The 25,429-nt window shown below is 33.1% G+C and overlaps 1 protein-coding gene across 14 annotated transcripts in view; it reads right to left on the bottom strand.

The window, feature by feature from the left end:
- Window positions 1–3,810: 3,810 nt before the first annotated feature.
- Window positions 3,811–25,429, bottom strand: part of LOC106876659 (tumor protein D52) — a 150,464-nt gene continuing 128,845 nt past the window's right edge. For 9 of the 14 annotated variants that reach the window (XM_014925291.2, XM_014925294.2, XM_014925292.2 and 6 more), the window contains 6 exons: window positions 24,983–25,006; window positions 17,870–17,971; window positions 16,367–16,427; window positions 15,467–15,502; window positions 9,967–10,008; window positions 3,811–4,729 (listed from right to left, as the gene is read on the bottom strand). In XM_014925291.2, coding sequence (XP_014780777.1) covers window positions 4,607–4,729; window positions 9,967–10,008; window positions 15,467–15,502; window positions 16,367–16,427; window positions 17,870–17,971; window positions 24,983–25,006 — 388 coding nt within the window. In that variant the 3' untranslated portion in view covers window positions 3,811–4,606. The remainder of the gene's footprint in view (window positions 4,730–9,966; window positions 10,009–15,466; window positions 15,503–16,366; window positions 16,428–17,869; window positions 17,972–24,982; window positions 25,007–25,429) is intronic. The other 5 variants (XM_014925281.2, XM_014925286.2, XM_014925283.2 and 2 more) reach the window with 4 other exon arrangements.

Genomic DNA, 25,429 nt, shown 5'->3' with positions numbered 1-25,429 from the left:
CATCTTCAATACTATCTTGTCTTTCTATTTTCCATCTCTAGTTCTGACTTACTCCTGCTGCTTTTCCACCTTGTACCTCAAATTTGTACTTTTTTTTCATTGTCCCCCTTTCCTGATATCATTCTTTCATTTCCATTCCTACCTCATTAGCCTTGCAGCTAAAAAAGGCAATACCACTTATTCTCAGACAAAGAGCCTGGAATGATACATTCTTCATAGCTCATAACAACTGAATTTAATAGACTCCTTCATTTATAAATGAAACACATAATGCTTCAAAGTAAGCATATTTCAGTTGAAGAAAATTGAAAGTGCTTACTTTCTAAAATGTTTTTGTAATGGCTTGGGACCGAAGTTTTCATTCAAAATATGTCCATAATCATTCTTTGAAACATCTGCCTGTGTATTCTTCTGTTCTTAATCCTATAGAATACTCATTAAAAATGGAACTTCCTCAACCAAACATTTGTGCACAAGTATTAAAACCATATTAACTTTTTGCCTCATGGTTTGATCGATAAAAAACAGTTAATCATTTGTTCTAAATTCTGATTTTTTTTCATGTTTCAAGAAACAATAAATTGTTCTATAAACATGATTTTTTATTTTATTAAAACATCAGAATGTTTAATACACTTTCTCTTTTTTTTTTGTATGTGTGTTAGTGCATGCCATTTATATCTAGCTTTAAACTATCAGATTTGTGCATCTTTATTTATTTTAATGAAATTTTGCAGACTGTTAATTTCACCTTTAGAGTATGTTATTTCATCTTATGTCCATTTTATCAATCTGGCATGGATCAGATGAGACTTATTGAGAATAAATTTTCTGTAACCAGATGCTTTTTCTGTTACAAATATTCATCTTTTTCAAGTAAGGCATTCTTCATTCTATGAACCCAAACATCAAAACTGATAGAACTGTAAGACTTTTATTAACAGAACATAAACAATGTCATACTGTTATGCTTAGATATTAATGAAGATATGGTAACAGCATTCACACACACACGCAGTGTAAATGAATGAGTTAATTGAGTAATAGACAATCAGTCCAGAGGTCAATATAGTTTGTTGTCCTTCAACTGATATTACATTTTGTCCAGAGCTGAGATGGTTAAATCTTTGGTATCATGTAGTAGTGAAAGTCATTGTTGTAAGTAGTGATTGTATTGTGAAATTGATAAATCACTCATTGTTTAGCAGCATCAAGTTTAACTTCACAATAGAAAAAGTAATTTGTGTCAGACCATCATTTTATCTGAAGTGAGATTTACATTTTACTTGTTGAATACTTTGAAAGGCAGGGATAACACGCTGGTTTACCTTGTGATTCAGAAACATGCGATATATATACATGTGTGATGTGTGTGAGTGAATGATTATGTTTTTGTTCTTTTGTTGGCAAGCAATTTTAAAGAAGCTGTATTGGTTTTAAATTTCATCACTTGTTGGATACAAAGAATGTTGTTTAAGTTATTGATTCTAATAATTCCTAAGATTGGTTGGATTTTGCAAAGTTTTAGATAATTGTAATAATTCTTTCCATGTAGGCACAAGGCATGCAATTTTGAGAGAAGAAGCTAAGTTAATTATACTGAACCTAGTACTTAATTGGAATTTTATCAACACCAAAAGAATGAAATGCAAAGTTGATCTCAGCAGAATTTGAACTCAAAATGTAAAGAACTAGAAGAAATACCACAAATAATTTTTTCCAATGCTCTAATAATTCTACCAGTTTGTTACCTTAATAGAAATAACAATAATTTTGGTGCCATCAGCCATCTTTCCGTAATCCATGAATGGATCTGAGCCTGAGGAAACCAATTATTAATTACAAAGGACCACCCATGGCTAAAAGTAATGAGCTGAGGCTCTGAATGGTTTTTATTTTATGACCACCAGACTAATGAGAGATTAAGTCTTTTCCAAAACACTGAACTAAGAACAATTGGGTTCCACATACCACAAAATGGTTGTGAGTTAGAAATGGCTAAGTTGTTAAGGTGTAGCCTGAAAAATACATAAAACTATCACTGGCACTGCATTGTCTCTTATTGAATAAGATACCAGTCTGATGCATGCTTTTGTCATGGAAGTAACTAAATTCAATCAATACTTGTTAATTTCTCAATGTTTCCACTACTTGCAGCAGTGAACTGCTGTACTTCATCCCATTGAATCAATTTACAGCTAAATATATAATGGATCCTTGAGACTTAAAAGTCAATCTTAGAGATATAAAATGCAATGTTGCTAACTGGTTATTATATACATGTTATTGTTTAGCCCCACGTCAGCCACTATGCTGTCACTCACAGAAAAACTTATCTACTCTCAATAGTTTAGTCCATCGAGTTATAGAATAGTTTTCAGAGGAAGTAAACTGTTGTGTGAGAGTACGATGCCCCCTGGCGAGAACAGATTGGACCACTACATATAAATAGTAGCATTCTGAGTAAGTGATACCGTTGTCAGCTACAGTGATCACAAACTGGTGACCTGTAAGCTGTACGTAGATAGCATGACTAGACAGGGATCTGGCTACTGGAAGCTAAATAAGTCACTACTGACCTATGAAGCCTACAGGAGTCAGATTAGACAGTTAGTGATGAGGGCATTGACAGGGACCATTATTAATAACAAAAGTTGGTATGCCCTCAAAAGAGCCATAAAAAAAAAGAGTTGGTTAGATTTAGTAGGGAGTTAGCTAAGAATAGAAATAGTGTAGAGAGGGACTTAGTAAATCTATTAGAGGTGGCAATGAGATCTGGCTCTGCTTCTTGAGTGTTGACTGTGAGAATGGTGCTCAGCCATCATCTCGAGGCTGAACACGAGGGTTGCAGAGTTAGAGCAAAGATAATTAACCCTTTCGTTACCGACCCGGCTGAAACCGGCCCTAGCTCCGAGTACAAATGTCTTGTTTCCATAAGTTTTGAATTAAAATCTTCCATCAAACCTTAGTCACAATTTATGTTCCTAACACTAGCTTAATGATAACTAAGTTATTTTACTAAATTCTTGGTTATATTAAAAATTAATTGAAAGAAACACAGAGCATCTCAAAAGAAATATGGTAACAAAAGGGTTAAACCCACCTTTGATAAGCTATTACCAGAGAAAAAAGACGTAAAGGAAATATGAAAAAGCCAACGAAATATGTCGAAATAGGTGATAAAGTGCATTTCAAAACCTATAGAAACAGTAAAGAAAGCTGGGAAGATGATGCATCTCATTAAAGGGTCACACGGTGAACATAAGAGACATATAAACCAACTAAGGAAGATCAGGAAGACATTCCTATGGAAGTATTCTGTGAAATATTCGATGTACCAATACCAAAAGTAATAAGAGCCCTGTAGAACCAGCATGAGAAAAAGAAAGCAGACGGGTTGGAGTTCAAAGCTTACAGTTTGAGTTAGCATGTTGATTGTTGGTTCTTAAAAGATTGTTATGTTCAGTGTGGTTATTGCTGTTTGTTTTGTTTATATTGTTATTACACTGTTGCAGTGTATTCATTTATCCATAAGGATATAACACAAACAGAGCATGTTCCATTAAAAAATGTTGAACTTAGTAATTAATGAATGCTTTTTTTTAATGATTATTCTATTCATTTATAAAACATTCAGTACCTTTTTCTATTAAATCTTTGACTAATATTAACTGTACACAATCTATAAATGCTGTCATTATGTCAGAAACATTAAATATATGTGTACAAGTACACACACACACACATAAAATTGTTTGAAAATATTCAAGACAGTAAATAAAAAGAAACATATTAAACAAACAAGTGAAATCATTTTCTACCATTTATTATCATCACCTTCATCATTTTCATCAACACCCATCATTATCATTATTCTCATTACCATTGTTATGAAAATTATCACCATCATCAACAGTATCTAAATTGAAGTTTCATCCTTCATCCTTCATCCTTCATCAATAAGCTGACTTAATGTGTTAGCACAGAGCAATGGTTAGTAAAGTGTTTTGGAGCCAAAGATAAACTCCAGTGGCAACCATTTATGCCTTTTGCTATACACATCCCTACATAAACAGACAATTTACAATCATACCAAGACATTAAGTCTAGGAAAAGAGGGTCAGTGTTGCAAAACTGCCAAGAAAGATATGTTCATCAGCATAAATATGCCAAAAAGTTAATCCGTCACAAGAAAAGGCTAAAGAGATTATATGGAAGAATGATAAAAAAAAAATTATAATTATTATTATTAGTAGTAGTATTATTATATGTATCTATATGCTTTTTTTTTTAATGATCACTAAAACTAGCTAAATGAAATATTGGGAAATATGTCATGTTCTTTTTTAAATTTGACTTTCTTTAGGGATGGAGTTAAAACTATTTAAAATATTTTTTGTTAAAAATATCTTCAGTCATATTGCATGATACAACCAAAGCTTTCATCTTGGTTAGTGAACTGGAAGCAATTGTCTCCAAAAAAGAAAAAAAAAAAAAGTTTTGAGAAATAGACTGGAATAAAACCAGACTGTAATAGGAATACAGAGGAGGAAGAAAAAGTAAAATGTTCATGGAAATAAAAAGCTCTGCTATTGAAGTTCAATGTCTACAGGGGCACCTTTTCTTCGGGCAGAGGAGGATTGTCCTCTGATCGGGGAGTACTTGGTTCACTGGATGCCTGGAAACTTTCATTGAGGCTCTGGTTGGATTTGCTACCTTTCACTCGAGACTGAAAATGGAAAATGAAAGATTGTATTATATACATATATACATCATCCTCATCAACATTTCAACATCTACTTTTCCATGCTTGAATCAGTTGGACAGAGTTTATTGAGGTGGATTTTCTATGGCTCAATGCTCTTCCTATCACCAACCCTCACCTGTCTCCAAGTAAGGTAATATTTACCCATGACCAGCATAAACAGAATATTGGAAATTAAGGACACCACTTGCATTATGGTGACACTAGTTTACTACTAGCATGCAATGTCAAAGCAAAGAAACTGTAACACACACATACATATGCATATATGCAATGGGTTTCTTTCAGTTTGCACCTACCAAATCCACTTGCACGGTGTTATGCATTAGGACTAAACCTAGAAGCATGTGGTTGGAAGCAAACTTTATACCACACAGCCATGTCTGCAGTGTATAAATATTCACACACACACACACATCTATACTTGTGCAACAGCATCACTTATAAACTGGTTCTGTTGCTTTTGTGTGTGTTCCATTATTTTTTCACCACTTTTACACTAGTACTGTATTTTTATGTCCCACAATCTATTAAATTATTATTCTTTTACATGTTTAAGTCATCCTGACTGTGGTCATGCTGGAGCACCACCTTAAAGGGTTTTTAGTCGAAGCAGTCGACCCCAAGACGTATTCTTTGTAAGCCTAGTACTTATTTTATCAATCTCTTTTGCTGAACTGCTAGGTTACAGGAAGGTAAACACACCAACATTGGTTGTCAGGTGATGGTGGAGGACAAACACATACTCACATAAAATATACATACATATACATATATATGACAGGCTGCTTTCAACTTCCATCTACCAAATCCACTCACAAGGCTTTGGTCGGCCTGAGGCTATAGTAGAAGACACTTGCCCAAGGTGCCACGCAGGGGGACTGAACCCAGAACTATGTGGTTGGGAAGCAAGCTTCTTACCACAGAGCCATGCCTGCGCCTATTATGAATGAAATAACATCAATAAAACTTGAAGCTAAGTTACAATTATTTTAATACCAAACTGTAGTCCAACAACAATTTTTTTATTGTTCACAAGAGCCCAAGAAAGGGATAATATAAAGGCAAAATACAAAGTAACATAAGAGAAAAGAAGCAGTAGAGTATTTACTTCATTCAAAAAAGTACATTAATAATCAAATAATAAGGAATAGTAATAACAGTACAGATTAACATAATAGGAACAAGAAAGATTCTTAAAATATGAGTGAGGAGAGAACCATCATCATTTAACGTCCATTGTCCATACTGGCATATTGGAAGGCTGCACCAGACTCCAGTCTAATTTGGTATGGTCTTCTACAGCTGGATGCCCTTCCTAATGGCAACCACTCCAAGAATGTAATGAGCGCTTTTACACTCTTAGGGTAATTTGAGGCACCTCACATGCAATTTGGGATTAGCTTGACACATTAAAACAAGTGCTTTCTTTCAGTTCTTATGAAACTACATACAAGGTGGCAGAGTTCATGTGGGTCCATTTAGTTATGCTAATTTTGTCACTCTCTTGGACCTTTCATACAACCTCCCTTTCTGCTCTTACCTTTTCCTTAAAGTGCTACTTGTAGTTGATTAGGGTTTCGTATGAGAAGAAAAACACTTCCAACCATATCCCATTACACAACTCCCTTTGCCATGGAAATGCGGCCAAGGAATACTACCCCTCCCGCCAAAGGAAGATGAGGGGCTGATTTTCATGGTAGACTCAGTTGATAACAGCTGTTCAACATAACCCACAAATCAGCAATGCATAAACACTGAGCGAATGTGTGCCAGATAATCTTTCCACTCTGTATGTATCTCAGACAAGCACAGTTGCTGGTGGTTTCAAGATGGCTATGCTTGTAGAATTTATTTTCAACAAGTAAATGCACTGGCAAGTTAAGGTCTTCAACCAGTAACAGAAGTTTTTTCCTTGCCCTGGGTAATGCATGCTCCCAATGCCTCCGACTGCTCCTCCACAATGGTACTGACCATGACTAAACCCAGTGTGTCAGCACCATGATGTCTACAGCTATTGACCACCTCAATTCCCATCTCATGTTGTCTGCACATCCAAAAATAGGTCTTTCATATCCCAGTTCAAGCAGGTTGCCCTCAACATCTTCAACATACTTTGGCACTGGAGGTAAAATATACTGAAGGGATGAGAGAAGGCAGCCTTGGCAAAGTGTGCATGTGATACGAAACACTTCTGGTAGGTGACTATTTAAATTTGACAACAGCACAGATGACACTGCACATTGTAGTGATTCAGCCTCTGTAAATGAGATCAAAACCATCTCTGCTTAGGAAAACTGCCAGGTAGGAGGGTTGATCCTATCATCTGCTTCACACTAATCTAAATTGATTAGAAACTTACCAAAGCCAGATCTACTGCGGCTAACATTATATTTTATTTCATGAAGTACAAATTATTGTGGATTGATCAACTGGGGGTTGCACAAGTCTGCATCTCTGGCTTAAACTGTTACTGACAAGCATCTTAAACTAAAATCTTTTACTTTATGATGAGCAGAGTTATGGGTTTGAAGGTCTCCACTATTCTCTCTTGTTCAGATTCTTCCTCAACAGCATCACCAGTTCACAAAATTTGGAATGCTTCCAATCTACTACCAATTGCAATAGACAGCTGCCAAGACAACAAAGAAGTCAGACATGTAATAATAAGTCCATACAACAGACTGTCCAGTCTTGGCAATTTATCTATCATACAGTTAGTTGTTCAACATGTCTGCTACTTCAACAGCTGATTTTTTTTTTTTTTTACATACTAATCTGCATGTTTAGCCAATAGCAACAGCAGGTCACTGAGGTAAGATTGAAGCCCATCATTTCCATTTTATCACTTCTTGTGAACAATCTGGCAAAGTGCCATTGAAAAACTGCACACATCTGCTTGGAATCAGAGAGTATACACTCATAGTGGTCTGCCAAAGACTGAAGTGTGGCCTTGTTGCCAAGCTGTGCTCCACAACCCATGCTCATTGAACGGCAGTGGATGTTTAGCATAACACAGATGAGAGATAAATCTGTTTTGGTGACAGTGAAGAAATAAGTGCCAATTCCCTGGTTATGTGAACTTAGTTCTATAGAATTAACTATGCTGTCCTAACACGTAACAAAACACTTATCATAAATTTGAACTTGAGTCTTATTAACTAGTAATCTAACAATATATTAACACAACCTATTGCTTTTATATAAACTATAACACACAGGCATAGCTATGTGGTGAGAAGCTTACTTCCCAACCACATGGTCTCAAGTTCAGTCCCATTGTGTGGCACCTTGGGCAAGTGTCTTCTACTATAGTTTGAGGCTGGGAAAGCCTTGTAAGTGGATTTAGTAGAGAGAAAATGAAAAAAAAAAAAAAAACCATAGTGTGTGTGTGTGCGTGCATGCACATTATTGTCTCCTTGTCTTGACTTTACGTGATAGTTGTAAATGAAAGTCATGCAATCAGTGTCTTTGTTTCCAATCTTCTGTGTAAACATGTCTGGTCTGGGAGAATATTACCTTACTTGCAAACAGGTAAAGGTTGGTGACAGGAAGAGCATCTGGTTGTAGAAAATCTGCCTAAAAAATTCCATCCAACTTACACAAGCATGGAACAGTGGACATTAAATAATGATGATGATGATGATGATAAGTATGTGAGTACTAGTGAAAGAAATGTATAGAGTATTACTGTACATGTGAATGCTAATGTGTGTGTTTGTGTATTGCTTAGCTCTAGTTCAGTCCTGACTGGGGTGACAGATCTTCAAGAATGTTCCAGCCAATATAAACCTATTTTTTTCTCAGGCATAGTGTATATATGCCTACATTATCCAATGTGTCCTTTTTTTTTTACATTGATGAAGTTGACTTGAGGGAAATTTGGCTGTTAATTTTAGCAAGCCAAGCAACCACATGGAGGGGCCATCACTAGTAAGTGTGCATACGCATATGTAGTAGGTCCGAGGTATTTTTTGATATATGTCACTCTGAACAGGTCTTACATCCTCTCAGCTAACCTATGTTGTTTGGAGGTTTTTTGTAGTACAAATAATGTTGTTATTTATCAGAGATTAGATGGTCATTGTAATGACAAGAAATTCATGCCATTCAGATAATTCCATTACCACCAGGTCATCGACTGTGCATCTAATTCCGTTAGAAAACAGAACAATAGAATGTGAGCAATAATTACATCACACAATAAGCTTGTTTATTTTCATCATAATCATGAGGTATAATCATGATATCTGCTGATTAACTATTAAAAACAGAAAGAAGCTATTTCAGTTTTCAATATTTTCAAACACATTTACACAATGAATATAAGCACAATCACCTTCATGAATATGAGCATAAACACACACTTCCGAAGAAGAAGAAAAAAATACTGTTTAATTAACAAATGTAAAGAGATATATAAAAAAGACTAGCACAAAGTGAGTGCAAATATGACAACAGTAATAATTTTCTGACATCTTGAATAGAAAAAGCAATATATAAAAATAGTACTGTTTGAACTTTCTTGTACATAAGTAAAGTAAGCATTTTTTTTTTTTAATGAAAAATATTAAATGAGGTATTCTATAAAGAAGTTATACGTGGATTAAAAAGGATAGTAGCAGTGAGGTTAAAGTTGCAGACCATGTCATTTGAAGTTTGATTCTTTCTACTACTATAACAGTTATATAGTATCCCTTGGCAATGGCTCAAACCCCTGTTTGAATCAGTCTGGCTGGCTGATAAACTGGCTTTATACCTATTTTAATGTCTAAGGAAGAGAGGTAGGAAGACTAAAAAAAAAAAAAGCCCTAATAGTAAGCAAGATTACAAAAGCTATTTTAGTCGTGCTAAGTTAGAAATATGGATGTAAAATAGTATAAGAAGACAGAATTGACAGATTAAAGTTTGTCTACATATTAAATAAAAAGGTAAGTTGTAATGTACTAAAATCTCATTATCAAGCATATTGATTAATATATAAAATGAGGATGTGTGGGTATGTAGGCACAAGGTTAGGAACTCGTGCAGGAGGAAACTGTCAATTATATTGACTTAATAATATACTGACTGATACTTATTTTATTGAACAGAACCAGCTGAGAAAGGAGAAGCAGAAAAAGGTGTAGTAACACAGCTAACAGAAAACAAGTGTGGTTAGGTTTGGGATTTTTCATTTTTTAAAAAAATATTTCACTCACACTTGCTGAAAACTCTTCTGATGGCTTCACCTCAGTGGTACCCTGAAGATGGAATCACATAATTTAAAACAATTCTATATGAGATTTTAAAAGTTTCCCGTTTCCATGTTTCACAATGAAATTGGAAAATTAGGAGTAGCTAAGGCTGGATGCCACAGCTTTGATGAAGCTTGTGGAAGAGGGAGGTCCATGAAGACATGAGATAAAGCAGTGAAGGCTGATCTCAGGACCTTGAACCTCATGGAACAGATGATTAAGGACCAGGATGACTGGTGATATGCAATACTTAAGATGTGTACATCTCAGTGAAACTGAAGCCTTCACCTAATTTCCTCCTCAAGTCTTTTCCATCATCCATCAGCTCTCTAGCACTGCCCCTCCATCATCAACCTAGCTGCAGTAATTAAATGAGTGCAGAAATGCATATTTTATCAGTGTAGAAAGTTTAGAATCATAAGAGTGTGTGTATGTGTGTATTATAAGTCTTTAAACAAGGAAAAGGGTAGAAAACACCTGTTGCAAAGCATATGATAGTTAAAATTTCAATTTAATATGTAGAGGTAGAGATAGATAGGCAAACAGGCATGTACACCAATATGGAAGTGGTGATTGTTAGAGATAAGAAGGGCCATGGAGTAAAACTGTTTCATTTTCTTCTACAACATCAAAATTCATTGAAATATAGACAGGGTGGGGAATGAACTACTGAGAGACTACAGATAAGTATGGACCAATAAAGAATTACAGTGTTGCAAGAGGATCCTGTTGCTTGAACTCAGTTTATACAGGATCTTTTACACAGACATTTGTGTATAATGACAGTCTCCGTATGGTAGATAAAATATGCTGGATTTATTTCAGCTTTCACAGAACAAGGCAGCTGTGTGTTAACACTAGCTTTTAACAAGGGTCTAGCAAAGGGAATAAAGATCTGAGTCCAACATTCAAGCTAATATAATAGTCATTGTAGCTATTTGCAGTTTGAGCATTGCCATAGTCAAATGCATTGTTCCTCTACTCAAATTAATTAAATAAAGAAAGAAACTGACTGTGGACAGGGCTACAAAAAGTTAAATGTTTTTGATATTGGCGTAGCATGATGGATGTAAACTGCTGACCCTTTTGCTACCAAGGCATCTTAAATCAAAAGAGTAGTGATGACAGTATTGTAGAACAAGAACAGAGATGGCAGTGTTGTAAAAAAGAATTATATTAAACAACATAATTTCATGCATGAATATGTAAGCAAACAAACACTAAACACACACACACACAAAAAACAAAACAAAACAAAACAAAAAAACTGATACAACAGAAAAGCATTTTAATAGTGAATTTTGTGTCTTGTTATTAGAAATAACAGGCAAAAGATTAGTTACAACAATCTTGCAGAATGAACAGATAGATTGAGTGAATAAAGACAAAATAACAAAAAATACCAGTTAACTTAGTAATTGGTTCTATAAATTCCTTATGAAACCTATTTTTTTTCCTGATTTGTATTAAAAGATGGTATATTAGAAAGATTGTTAAAGTATCTCACTATATGCAATTTTGGCCTTCTTACTGAGTGACTACGGCTATAAAAAAAACATTAGATTTTACATTTTGTGACAGTAGGGAGTGGCTTGTTTAGACAAATTAAGCTCCAAATTTTTGTGGGGCAAGCAATCTAGTCATATGTAAAATACTAACACCCGCTTAAAGAATAACACAAAACACTGACTGTTGAAGTATTTCTCAGGTTAACAAGCCTATGTAAATTACAACACATGTACAATCAGTAATAAATGGAATGCAAATATCCAGTCTCACTTCTACTCATACCTACACCACCTTCTTACATGCCCCGCCCCATCCCACATAACCTTTCATATGCAAATGACATCAGAGTTAACACCATTTCCATTCACGTACACAACTAAAACTCTTTTATTAACCACCTACATAAAATATAATATCTGTCAAACACACCATTCCTTCTCTTAGTAACACCAATGTTAGACATACTCAATGACATAAAATGCACAACTCATAAAAGACAAAACTGCTAAGTATCACCTTCAACACTTCTACCTGAGGTATATTGATTAACTAGAGTAAGACTGCAATAAGCTTTGTGTAACTCATATGTTCAGGTATGTTGAACTGTTCTAAAAATGTTACTATTGATTCTTCCCTAACTTCTTGATTCCTTTATATTAAATTTATTTTTATCACAATCCTCCAGCTCATAAACCTAGAATTACATTATAAAACTGAAAGTATCTCAAGCTGCCAATAAGATTTTTACCTACACCTCACAGGTATAAAATTCATGATTGACAAAATATATTCAATATAAATTAACACCATCTAAGTTATAATGGTTATGGTTAGTCCATATTACTCTGTAAGGAGCATAAGGCCAGTTTCTTGGTTTCTCTGGCATGTATGCTCCTTCCTGGATGGGACACCAGTCCATTGCAGGATTACTCATTTTTGCCAGCTGAGTGGACTGGAGCAATGTGAAATAAAGTGTTTTGTACAAGAACATAATGCATTGCCCAGTCTAAGAATTGAAACCACAGTCTTACAATCAGGAGTCCAACACCCTGATCACTAAGCTATGTGCCTCCTTTAAGTTATGATACTTTAGGTTTTTCTGGTCTGTTATTTTTTAGTACTACTCTTTATTTACACTACTTTTGTTTTATATATTCTTTGCTCAGTCTATGCATTATATTTCAATATCATAACTCTTTACATTAAACAATTTAACTTTATTTCAACCAAATATTTATCAACACAAAGGACCACATAAGTTAAAAAAGTATCTCAAAGTAAATTTTTCAAATGTCTTGCCCCCAAATAAACTTTTAAATCTAAGTCTGATATTTTTTCATTCCCAGTTAAGAGAAGACTAATACCTGTTAATAAATAGCTCTGATTATGAAAGGTCAAGTAACTGACTACACTAGCGCTTGAGATAAATAATATAGTTTTGCTTCAAGAGTAAAGGACCATTATAAATTTTTTGAGCTACATAAAACAGAAACTGTAAAATTTCACTTATTACTCAAGTAATTGCAAAATTCTAATTTATAAAATTTACAATTTGGTTTAAAACTAACTTGTATCTGGTATTCAACAATATATTTAACATGTAAGGCCAAGTTTTCTCTTTCTCAAAATCAAAAATACTTTTTGTGACAGCATGGATAATAAAAATTAATAGGAATATAATTACTCTAACCACATGTGGCTGAGTCATGTGATGTGGCGTGTATCACAAAAGGAAGATTCTAAGGATTTGAGTAAATGGCACAGAGGTAATAAGCAAAGATCCTTAACCGTTTGCTTGTTTATATATTTTTATTTGAGATAATATGGCAATGCCTTGTAAATACTAAAGGCTATTTTATTTAGCACTCTACAATAGCAGAATATGCTATTAGCTTATATATTTATTTACTGAGGTAAAAACAAATAAGTGAATAGATGTTGAGGTAAAGAAAGTGAGTAGTATTATGTAACCAAATAATAAATAATAAATTGATATCATCTGCAGTTTTTTTTTTTTGTGTTACCAAGTAGGGCACAAAGTTGTATGTCTCAGTTCAACCAGGACAAATTACACATCATGCTGACTTCACAAATCACAATTTATGACTGTTTGACAAAACTCTTTAAACATCATGCATACCCTATCAAAATAAAATGCAATAAATGGTTCTCTGTAGGAATTATACTGTTTGGCAGTGTTCTTATATTTAGTACCTAGAACCAGTATTTGTGATGGAACAGGATAAATATTTCTATGTTGCTAGCATCAGATAGATTATCTTCCCGACTTCTTTGCACACTGCACTGTACTGATTATAGTTTGGATAACCTGCTTTACTTGAGAGGTTGCCTTTAGCAAAGTTTAAGAAGTTATTTCTTTCATCTTTTTTTTTTTTTTTAATTGGTTTAGTCATTAAACTGTAGCCATGCTGGGGCATTGCTTTGAATAATATTTAGTAGAATGAATTGACCCCAGTACTTATTTTTATCTTTTTAATCCTGGTATTTATTCTATTAACTTCCTTTGCCAAACTGCTAAGTTATGGGGGCACAAACACACCAGCACTGGTAAGGAACAAACACACACACAAAGGGCTTCTTTCAGTTTCCATCTACCAAATCCACTCACAAGGCTTTGGTAGACCCAAGGCTATAGAAGACTTGCCAAAGGTGCCACACAGTGGGACTGAACCTGAAACTATGTGGTTAGGAAGAAAACTTCACACTACACAGCCACGAAAGAAAGAAAATAAGTGTAACTAAGAGTGAAGAAAGTAGGACACTAAAACTGAGAAAGCAATAAAACACGAAAGTGTAGATATTACAGTGGGGAAGTAAAGAATGTGTAAAGAAATAAGAGAAATAACTAGAATGAACATGAGCAGTAAGAAGTGCAAGATACTGCAATGGATGAGAAGAAAAGTTAAACATAGTATAGGCAAGAGTAAAGAGTAAAGAATGAGTTTAAGACAGTTAAGTAGTTAGGTGACTGTGCAGAAACAATTATTTGTACCATGATTAAAACTATTTTTCAGTTGGAAAAGGTCATGTTGGCTTTTATTTTAATATTCCTTCATAAGGAAGTCAATGTTGATTATTTTGTTAATGTGTGAAAGAGTTTGATTCTAGGAGTGAGTATCAGCAAACATCTCATCATTTTTTGTTTAGTTTAGCACTCTAATACCTACCGAGTTATTATCGCCCTGTTTTTTAACTGTTCAACTACTGAACAGGTACAACATAGTACAATTGAAAAGGGCACAGACTCATAAGTTTACAGTGAAGAAACCAACAGATTGTCCAGTCAGTAATTTAAACTCCTTATTGACAAGTCTGAACACTTTATTTACAGATCATTAAATTATATTGAATGAAAACTGTTTTAACAACTAAATTTCTTAAATCTTATTATAATATCACTGTCTTTTTAGTTTTTTTTTAACCCCAAGAAATGTATATCTCAATACCTAGTAAAAACCAAGTCTACTCAGTTTTAATTGGTTTTCGTTACACATACATTCTTAATGAAGGACATCAACAGCACAAAACTCCACCCTCTTTGCTTAATAACCTGAAGCCTTATATCCACATAAGAAATCACAAAACATGATCAAATCATTACGCATTCAGATTATGTATCTCATTAGTAACTCACAAATCACCTCATTATCAGAATCAGAATCGTGGAAAAAAAAAAATAGTGGAAAAAAAAATCTAATCTTGAGCTCATTACTCTATATTTCAACTTCTGTATATGTCTACTTAACCTTTCATCTCTCCAACACGGATGAAATAATATAGAATTCATAGGATTCAAATTGACAACAATCAAAGCAAAATAACATGCATTATATAATAACTAAAACAGTACGAAGTGACAAAACATACTCTTTGGTGACAACTCAATAGTTACTACTACAGCACAACAACAACTTTACAAACAGCTGGAACTCACCAATTTATCTTTTAAATTCTCAATTGACTTTGAAGTCTAAACAGAATATGCATGGTTAGTAAAATTTCAGGACAGAGTAAACAAACTTACAAATACACCAATAATAGGCTTAATTCTAATTTTGATAAGCAGCTCAAGCAAGGAAAATAGGAGAAAAACAAAACAAAAAAAAAACCCTTTTAGCATTTAAACTGGTCACATCAGGCCCAAATATTTTACCTGTTTTATGTACAAACTGGCCAGATCAAGCCTCTCACACCTATCCGATAATGTCATTTCAAAAAGAAACAGTCACATCATCAAAGTCTCAAAGTCATGAGAATTCTCTCATGACTTTGAGACTTCGATGACGTGACTGTTTATTTCAAAATAATGTGAATAAATAAGTATTACATTTGAAAGAGTAATCTGAACGCTAAAGGGTTAAAGTTGACCAAGTCAAGAATAGCAGGCAGCACCCAAATGTTCATAAACAACCAAATCACTTCAGTCTAATTATGTCCTCTGCTTGAGTGTTGAAAAAGATGTGAGGTTAAACCAAACTGAAAAAGGCTGAGTTCTAATCTTTCTTTCTCTAATAAAATTCTTTAACCCTATGTATAAAAACCACATGAAAAGGAGTGTGAGATTAGAAAAAAAGGGAAAGAGTTATCATTTATATGTATGTAATCATCATTACAGATAAAACAGTAATATGTAGAAAATGTAGGTGCTGCCTGCCTCTAGCTGTAGATCTGTGAATGTTTTAATGTAAGTAATAAAAATTCATCTGTATATTTTTGGTATTTCTGTTTAATATGATATTTTCTTTATTTCCTTTGTTTTAAATAAAGTTTAACCTAATTCAGACAAAAAAAGAAAAAAAAATTCAGAAAGCGCTAACTAGCAAGTAGGACTCACCTTTACATTAGTGTAAGCATTCTCCACTCGTTCTTCCACTGTCTTGAATGTCTGAGAATTTCTGAAATAATAAAATTCAACAGGAAATACAGCAGATCAATCAGACAAAAACAAAATCAACTGATCATCATTATTTAACGTCTGTTGTCCATGCTGGCATGGGTTGGATGATTTGACTAGAGCTGGCAAGCCAGGGTGCTGCACTAAACTCCAATCTGATTTAGCATGGTTTCTTTGACTGGATGTCCTTCCTAATGCCAACCACTTTACAGCGTGTGCAATGGTGCTCAACCAATTTTTGCAAGAGAATATTTTTAAAATTTTCAGTTACATAAGATGGTGTTTGTAGTCATATAGTGTGTCAAACGACATGATGGAACTTATGGGATGGTGCTAGATTTGAATAAGCACTACAACACAAGGAAACAAGTCCTTTCAGTAACAAGCTATACTTACTTAGAGCAAGTTCATTAAAGAGTAACATTGATGACAAGATTCAAATTAATTCTTTAGCTGGGAAGTTAATAAGCATTAATCCAAGTTACTAGCTTAGAGTGATAAAACAATAAGCTGAAATACCATTAACAACTTCTATCAATGTTTGGTGTTATTAAGGTTCATATATTCTAGTAGAGACAAAATTTCAAATCCATTGCATATATTTTCAATGACTCTCAACAGATTATTTTGAGCATGAGCTTCAATTTGCCTACCTTTTTTTAAAAAAAGGACCAGCATTTGTGAGAAATTTATTTAATATGATGTTGTTGTACTTGGGGACGGTCATATTGCCAGTTTAACCAATAAAAACACACGCACTGTATATTTGGTGTTAATTTGCTTCAGCATTATATTACATTACATTACATTAATCCTATTTCGGCCAGAGTTCTTTCATCACACTTCTGTGACCTCATCAGTGGTCCTTTGCTTTCTTCTTTCTTATGTGTGTCCCACCTTGCTATAAACGGAATATTTAATATGAATTGGTGTCCTTTCTTGGAGTAGGTTTGGCTCTTATTATTTAGTAGTACAGAAACCAGAGTTAAGGACTAGTCCTTAGATAAGTGAAAGGACTTAATATCTCATTAAATATTAATACAAAAGATTAAACTCTGCCCTTGTCACAATGAAATTTAAAACATTCTAATCTGAAGAAAATGATATAATTTTTTTCTTTCACTTTTAATTTAACATGCCTTCACACACAGGCATAAATCAGAAAAAAAACATGAAACATACATCATATGCAAAGATCACAGACAAACAATATCTTTTATAATCTTCTGTTACACATATCCAACATATATAACATATCCAACATCATCATCATTTAATGTCCGTTAAGCATTTATTCTATTAGATTATCCAACATAGACAACAGAACATTTATTTCTTGTTTCTATTCTTAGCAAAACAATTTAGAAACTGGTGTACAATACAATTCATTGTATATGGAGATACTTTTTAATAATTGTTATGTATTGTAGAAACAAATGTTACCTCATTTCATCAAATTTTTTGCTTACTGAAGCACCAAGCACTGAAATGGCAGATGTAGTTTTCTCAGAAGCAGTCTTCATGGCAGCAGATGTCTTCTGGTATCTATAGAAAAAAACCCCAACATATTTATATATACCAAAATGAGGAAAATAATTCATAAAATGACTCGATGCAACAAACTACAGACATGAAAACATGCTTTAAAGAAATGAAAAAAAAAAAAAAAAAAAATATTAATGATCATTTCAGGAGAAATCATTATGTATATTGCGATTAAAGAGTTACTGAAATTGGATGTATTATTTAGAAGAAAATTTAAGTGACACAAGCACAAAATAAATTCCTTTGTTTTCTGAGAATACAAACCTGAATGCCAAAGATGCATTAAGAAAATATACATTGTTGAAGTTGTCAGAGTAACAAAAGTAGTTCAGTTATTGTAGGATTTCTGCAAAAACTTAGCATATCTCATTATTGTTACTCTCAGAACAAGTAAAATACCATAAATGTGCATGCAAACTGAATAAGCAGCAACAGCTGAAACTGGGAGGAAATTATCATGCAGAACAAAAATGTTAAAGAAACAAATTTCATGCAGAGCCATAAATCTGCAAAGAAATGTAGAAGTGAACATTATGGGATTTGACAGTAAGGATATTAGAGTTACACCAGACTAAGTGGCTATTTTAAGTAAAGCCCTATAGTCATGCAGAGCAGTGTTGGAATCTGGAACTAATAAACGTTAATAAAAAGCAACACTTATTGATTAAAAGAGAAATGAATCAAATGGGACGCTGAAATTCTGTAGATTCTGTTTGTAGAATGAAGCAATTTATGGTCAACATCAAGAACAGTGAAAGATTGCCTCTAACAGAAAAGATAGCTGAAGATCTATTAAGCTGAAACATTTTCTAATGAAAATAAAGACAAAAACTACAGCCACAATAAATGAAACCTAATATATAATATGTTGAAACATGCAAAATATTTCCTTTGATTGAAATCTCTAAAAATTTATATCTATCATTGACAGTCAGAACTAATTAACCCTTAGGGTAAAAAAAAAAAAAAATGGACCTACAATACTTTTGATCACCTCTGAGCCCGAGTTGGCTATTTTTTTTTTTACCAATTAAGTACACCAGCTCTACCAAATGGTGATGAACAAACCCCAGCATAAGTTTTGGCCACTTTCTTATATTTATCATAACATCAACTTCCAAAAACTTAAGTATTCCTACTCTGATATTCCTCAATCCACTGTCAACCATTTCAATCAATCCAGTATATTTCACATAGATACTTCATTACATATCACAAGCCAGGAGGAGGTCAAAACTGACATTTCAGAGTGCTTTGCTTTGAAACCAAAAGAGTTTTACATTGATGGGATTAAAAAGTTTGTAAATAGATGGAAGGAAGTCCTAGATAACCAGGGAAAGTACATTGACGATTAAATTTCAATTAAATATAACATTTGATCACTTGTTTTCTTTATTCAAAATTTGGACAGAACTTATGGGATGACCTGATATATGTGTATGTGTGTATGTGTATATATAGTCACAATTTGTACATCAGCTTTTACCACACTGGCATGGGTTGGATAAGATTCTTGTAGCAGTTTCCTACAGCTGGGTGCCCTTCTTGATGCCATTTTGTAACTCATCCAACCCCAAAGTGCCACACTATGGGATCGAAACAAAGATCATGTGGTTGTAAAGCAAAATTCTTAACCACAAACCTGCTCCTATATATATGTAAACATGCATGCACATACACCACACAAACAATAATTTGCATTGAGGGGTGTGTGTGAGAGTGTGGTTGTATGAGTTTATGATGACACACAAACAGAGGGAATAGTGAATAGGAGCATATTGTAGTAGCTTAATTATTGTATCAAAGGTAATCTAAGTGATCAGTAAACACCATGACAATGATAACAATAATAATACCAATGAAGAGTTACATGATAAGGAGCCCAATGTCAGGTGATCTAGTCTCCCTAAATGTACTGTGTTATTAGATAGGTACATAGAAACATTGATCACCAGAGCACTGCAATAACATAAACAGACAGTTGTTTACAGGTTTTCTGATATCTGCAATATAGTCACAAGAATAACAGAAACACTCTACAGGTCACAGACTGTGTGTCAGAGAAGGCGATGACAATAATAATAAAATAATTATTATTCTTAACAGAAGTGCAACACCCCATGTTTGTGGAAAAGGGGACATGGGAAATAATGTCTGCATTTTTCCAGTGACATATAAAGGGAATAATAAAGAGTTTCAAACTTGGAACTGAAACATTCCATGCTGTTTTATTATAAGGGCATGAAGCAACAAATTTATAGGAGCAAGTTACAGCTGATTGGATTTATCCTAGTTTATATATGAATGGCATTGTATCATATTTGAAAGCATGACCTAGATAGTTGAACCAGAGTGGAGGTTGACTAATAATAATTTCTAACATAAGACAAATTTTGGGAGAGGAATATAGTGAAGTATACTGACCCTGCCAGCACTTGGAATATATTCATTTTAACAATCTTAGAAAGATGAAAGACAAAGTTGATATGGGCAGGATTTAACCTTTAGCATTTAGATTACTCTGTCAATTGTAATACTTATTTTTTCACATTGTTTTGAATTAATCATGCACTATCTTGTAGCTTTGAGATTTTGATGATGTGACATTATAGGGAAGGGGTGAGAGGCCAGATCTGGTTGGTTTGAACAATATATGGGCTGGATATAGCTAGTCTAAATGCTAATGGGTTGAACTCAGACTGTAAAGAGATATAACTAAATACTGTAAGACATTTTGTTTGCTGCTAGTTCTGCCAATTGACTGACCTTTTTATCATTAACATAAGGTCACAAATTTAGAAGGAGTGAAGCTAATTTAATTGACCTCAATATGTAATTGAGATTATTTTATTGAGCTTTTGTTCAATTATTTATCTCTAAATGCTGCCAATCCAATATTGGTGATTTCTAACATTGCAAGCAAACCATAAAATTTGGAGAGTAGTAAAGTTAATTGTACCCAGTATTTTTAGTACTATTTTATCAATTGGAAGGATGAAAGGCAAAGTTTACCTTAGCAGGCTTTATATCAATAAATATATGTAAGGCCTGCTGATAACAATACATTTCCCTGAACTCACTATTTTCTTCTATTTGAAAGGGAGAATTTTCACCCAGAATATTACTGCTAGTCAACATTATTTTACAATAAAATATATATATAAGGTACATGTAAGTACTAGAATTGTCTTTTCCTATGATTCTGTGTAACATTTTGAACACAAGCTCCAGAAGCTAGACTTAACCTGTTGCCCAATTAAATAATGAGCTGGCCTGTGAGTGCCTTTAGCAGGGACATTTTTTGTGGACATTTGGATCAGATGTTTAGGCAGAGTGTAACTAAAAAACTTGGTATTACTTCCTATTGCTGCAAACTATGACCTCACTATTAATCTTGGCATTCCTGTGAAAAATTCATGGATGCTGTTGTTCTTCCTCTTACCATGCCGTGGAAAACAAGGAGTTTTATTATTAGGTATGTAAGAAAAATAAAATTTTCATCAATTTCTTAACAAGCAAATTGTTTTTCAATGAATTTAAGTCAAATAATTGATAATTTAAATAAATAAATAATGCACATGATTTTTTAAAAAATAATTTCAAATTTTCCCCCATGTTGCAAATGGTTTAAACCTAAAGAATAATAAGAAAATATCAGGAAAAGAAAAAAATCAAAAAATTTTTTTTCAGATCAAAATTTTTTACAGCCATAGAAAAAATTATCTCAAAAAGGTAATTGTAAATTGGTACAATTTTATGATGGCATGAATAAACTCTTCATCATCAAGTAATAAAATGAGTAACAAAAATGTTTCCCATTGGCACAAAGCTATGTGTTGAAGAGGAGAATCAAGATTGATTGAATGCCTCACTTGGTGCTTATTCTATTGACCTTGAAGGGACAGAAGACAAGGTAAGCACTGAATGTAATTCAATAGAGAATGTGAAGGAATAAGTCATAAAATTCTAATATATTTAGTCTGGTATGCTACCACTTCTGTGAACTCCTATTCTTCCAATAAAAACTATAGAACAAGGAAGAAAGAAAACAAACAAAACAACAAAATATAAGTTTATTTGCATAATTAAATTTACTATATTTTACTTTAATTTCTCCTTGAACTGAAGATAAGAGTAAAATTCTCATTAATATATAGAAACATCATCACATACTTTATTTTTTTGTGAAGGAGAGTAATATATGCAAGCTGTAGAACAAAAGTAATTTTCAATTATAAACAAAATTTTAAAATAAATTAAAAAAGAAAATACAAGTATTAAGATCAACAAAATTAACATTTCAAAATAATAATTTGCATTTAAAAAAGTAAGAGAAACCACTTAAGTATCAGAAGAGGAGCTTAAATTAGTAGTTTGGTATTTAAATTGTTATTGGTCTATGTTACTGCTATGAAATTTCAGCCTTTTCATAAATAGTATACTTTAAAAAACATAAGATTTCTATCTGCAAACAGATATGTGTAAGAGGAGGGGGGGATGGGAAAAGTATAATATGTATAAAGTTCATATCAGATGAAGCATCATAAAGAGATAGTCTCTCATTGACCAAGCCTGATAATGATGTCTTACATGAGCACAAGGTCAATTTTTGTAGGAAACAGGCATAGATGGTTGAACTAATCTCAGTTAGCAACTGGTACTCATTTTCTTGTTCTAAGAGAAAGAAAAGGCAAAAGTGACTTGATTGAAAGTGAGCTCAGAATGAACAACCATAAAATTATTGCAAAGCACTTAGTTTAATGCTCTAGCATTAGTTAGCCTGACACTCATCTTAACAACAATAATATCAGAATTTTAATTTGGGCTACATATAAAATATTCAATTATAGTAATTAATAATAATAATTATTATCATTTGGATTTTGGCATATGGTCAGTAATTTTTTGAGGAGAGGGACTAAATGAATTACATCAACCTTAGTGCTCAACTGGTACTTTATTTTATTGACCTCAAAAGGATGAAGGACAGGATTTGAATTTGGGAACATTAAGAGCTAGAATAAACATTGCAAAGCACTTTTACTGATACTCTAACAATTCTGCCAACTCACTAATAAATAATATGTATATGATATATAATTCAATACATTTAAAAAAAAAAATGGAGTTTTATAAATGTAAAAGTGCTCAAAGTGTTCATCTTTACATCAGAAGAAAAATGTTATTTGGTTTTAATTGCAAAACATTGAAAGCACATTTGTGTAATGTTATTAACTGGGATGTTTCAGTGTTTTAGTGACATTATAAAATAAAGGAAAGCAATAATAATAATGATAATTTCTAACATTAGTGTAAGACCACAGATTTTGCAGGAAGAGTTGAGTTGATGTGATCAGCTTTACAACATGACTGGTATTTATTTTATCAATGCAAGAAGAATGGAAAGGAAGATGAACTCAAGAATCTCAAAATATTGGAGAACAACTTTTCTAGTTCTCTACTAGTCTATCACTCAACTGTTCTAATCATTATAATGATGAATTTGTTATATGCTTTATTTTCATTTTGTCTCTTTCTACTGTCTCTTTGACAACCTTGTTTAGTTTTGCTTCACTCTATCTCCATTTGAGGATATGGTAAGTGCTAAATGTGAATAATATATTGAAATGAATATAATAATATTTGGTAAGATTAAATAAATGACTGATTTTTGTAAAGGGGCAAAATCAAGTGAATTAATTCTAGTATTAATATTTTTGTTGATTTTAGAGAGATGAAAGGTCAAGTAGATCAGAATTTAAACTCCAAACAGTAAAATATTATACATATTGTCAGCTTCCTATTTCTACTATCTCTAAGCAATCAGAATTTTAAATACAATGGAGTAATTCTCACCATGGATCTTTCTGTCAGTCTGACCACTCTCACAAGTAATAACTGCTCAACATAATCCTTCGGTCATATTAAACTGAGAACATAATGCTGCTCACTATGATAATCTGATAAATAAAGCTATACAAAGTTGCAGTCTAGTCTGCAGATCTAAATTGATCTCAGTAAGAATTGACCAAACACTCATTCCCATTTTGACCACATGAGGTGGAGGCTGAAGTGGATATTCATAATCACAATGAATTCCTTGACATCTCATGAGTTTTAACAGATTCAACAATGCAATTCAGAACAAGCAGCAAACTCTACACTAGAAAAATGATCAAAATTTTCAACTCTGTCCAGTCACAGACTTGAAGTAATAGTTTCTTTCATGTTAATAATAATGTTAAAATAGGGTTGCAAGATATAGATTAATCAAATCGACCCTAAAATATCAGTAGTTCTTATGTTGTCCCTCTACCACACCACACAGAAGGATTAAAGGAAAGGACAAGACCAGAGGGATTTGAAATTTGGGATTGAGGAGAATGAAACTAAATGCTACATTGCATTTAATTTGGTGCACTACTGTCTCAGCAATCTCCACTGCATATCAAACAATAATAATAATAATAATAATAATAATAATAATAATAATAATAATAATGGCTTCAAATTTTGGCACAAGGCCAGCAGTTTTTGAAGGGAGGGGGAAGTCGATTACATTGACCCCAGTACTTGACTGATATTTATATCTGACTCCGAAAGGATGAAAAGCAATAATAATTTGAGAAGGCTCAAAGCCTATTTTTGAGTGAGAAAGATACAGTTACTGAATTAATCTGCCATATTACTGATTAATAATATTTTTTATAATTACAATCATAATGTTTTCATATTAACAATAATAATAATACTCTTATAATAATAGCAATACAAAATCCACAAATTTTACCAAATCTATAGACAATTCAGTAAACATAAATTCATATGTAACTAGAAAGCTATTTATTAAGCTAGCAGAAATAGCTGCATTGTAGACATTTTTTAAAGGAAATATTTTATGTGCACTGAATGTATTTTAAAAAATTGTTTATACTGACTAGCTGATGAGTTATAAAATAAATGCACTACAGAGCATAACATGCAAGATCAACACTGTTCCATAGTACTCACAAATCACTTGAAGAAGCACCCGCCCTGAATTAAAACGGATTAGGATAGCAAATATAACAAACCATAAGAGTAAAAATCAGACAAAACATAAACACATCATTATGTGAAATACCTTCAACATACTACCAAAAATTGTACTTTCATTATGTGTATATATACATATATATATAGGTGAGAAAGTTGGTATGTGAAAGCACGTGGTTGGATGTATAAAAGATAATAAGAGTGAAAAAACTACAGAAGGCTTGTGTTACATGGTTAAAGTATATATTTAAATTATGTCAGAAAAATGTTAGAAAAATGTTATAAAATCTTTTTGGTGGCCGTTTTCGTGCGGGTGACACGTAAAAGCACCCACTACACTCTCTGAGTGGTTGGCGTTAGGAAGGGCATCCAGCTGTAGAAACTCTGCCAAATTAGATTGGAGCCTGGTGTTGCCATCCGGTT

This window comes from Octopus bimaculoides, chromosome 3 (genome assembly GCF_001194135.2).
Source record: "Octopus bimaculoides isolate UCB-OBI-ISO-001 chromosome 3, ASM119413v2, whole genome shotgun sequence".
Classification (NCBI taxonomy): Eukaryota; Metazoa; Mollusca; class Cephalopoda; order Octopoda; family Octopodidae; genus Octopus; species Octopus bimaculoides.
This window is presented reverse-complemented; position numbering and strand designations above follow the sequence as displayed.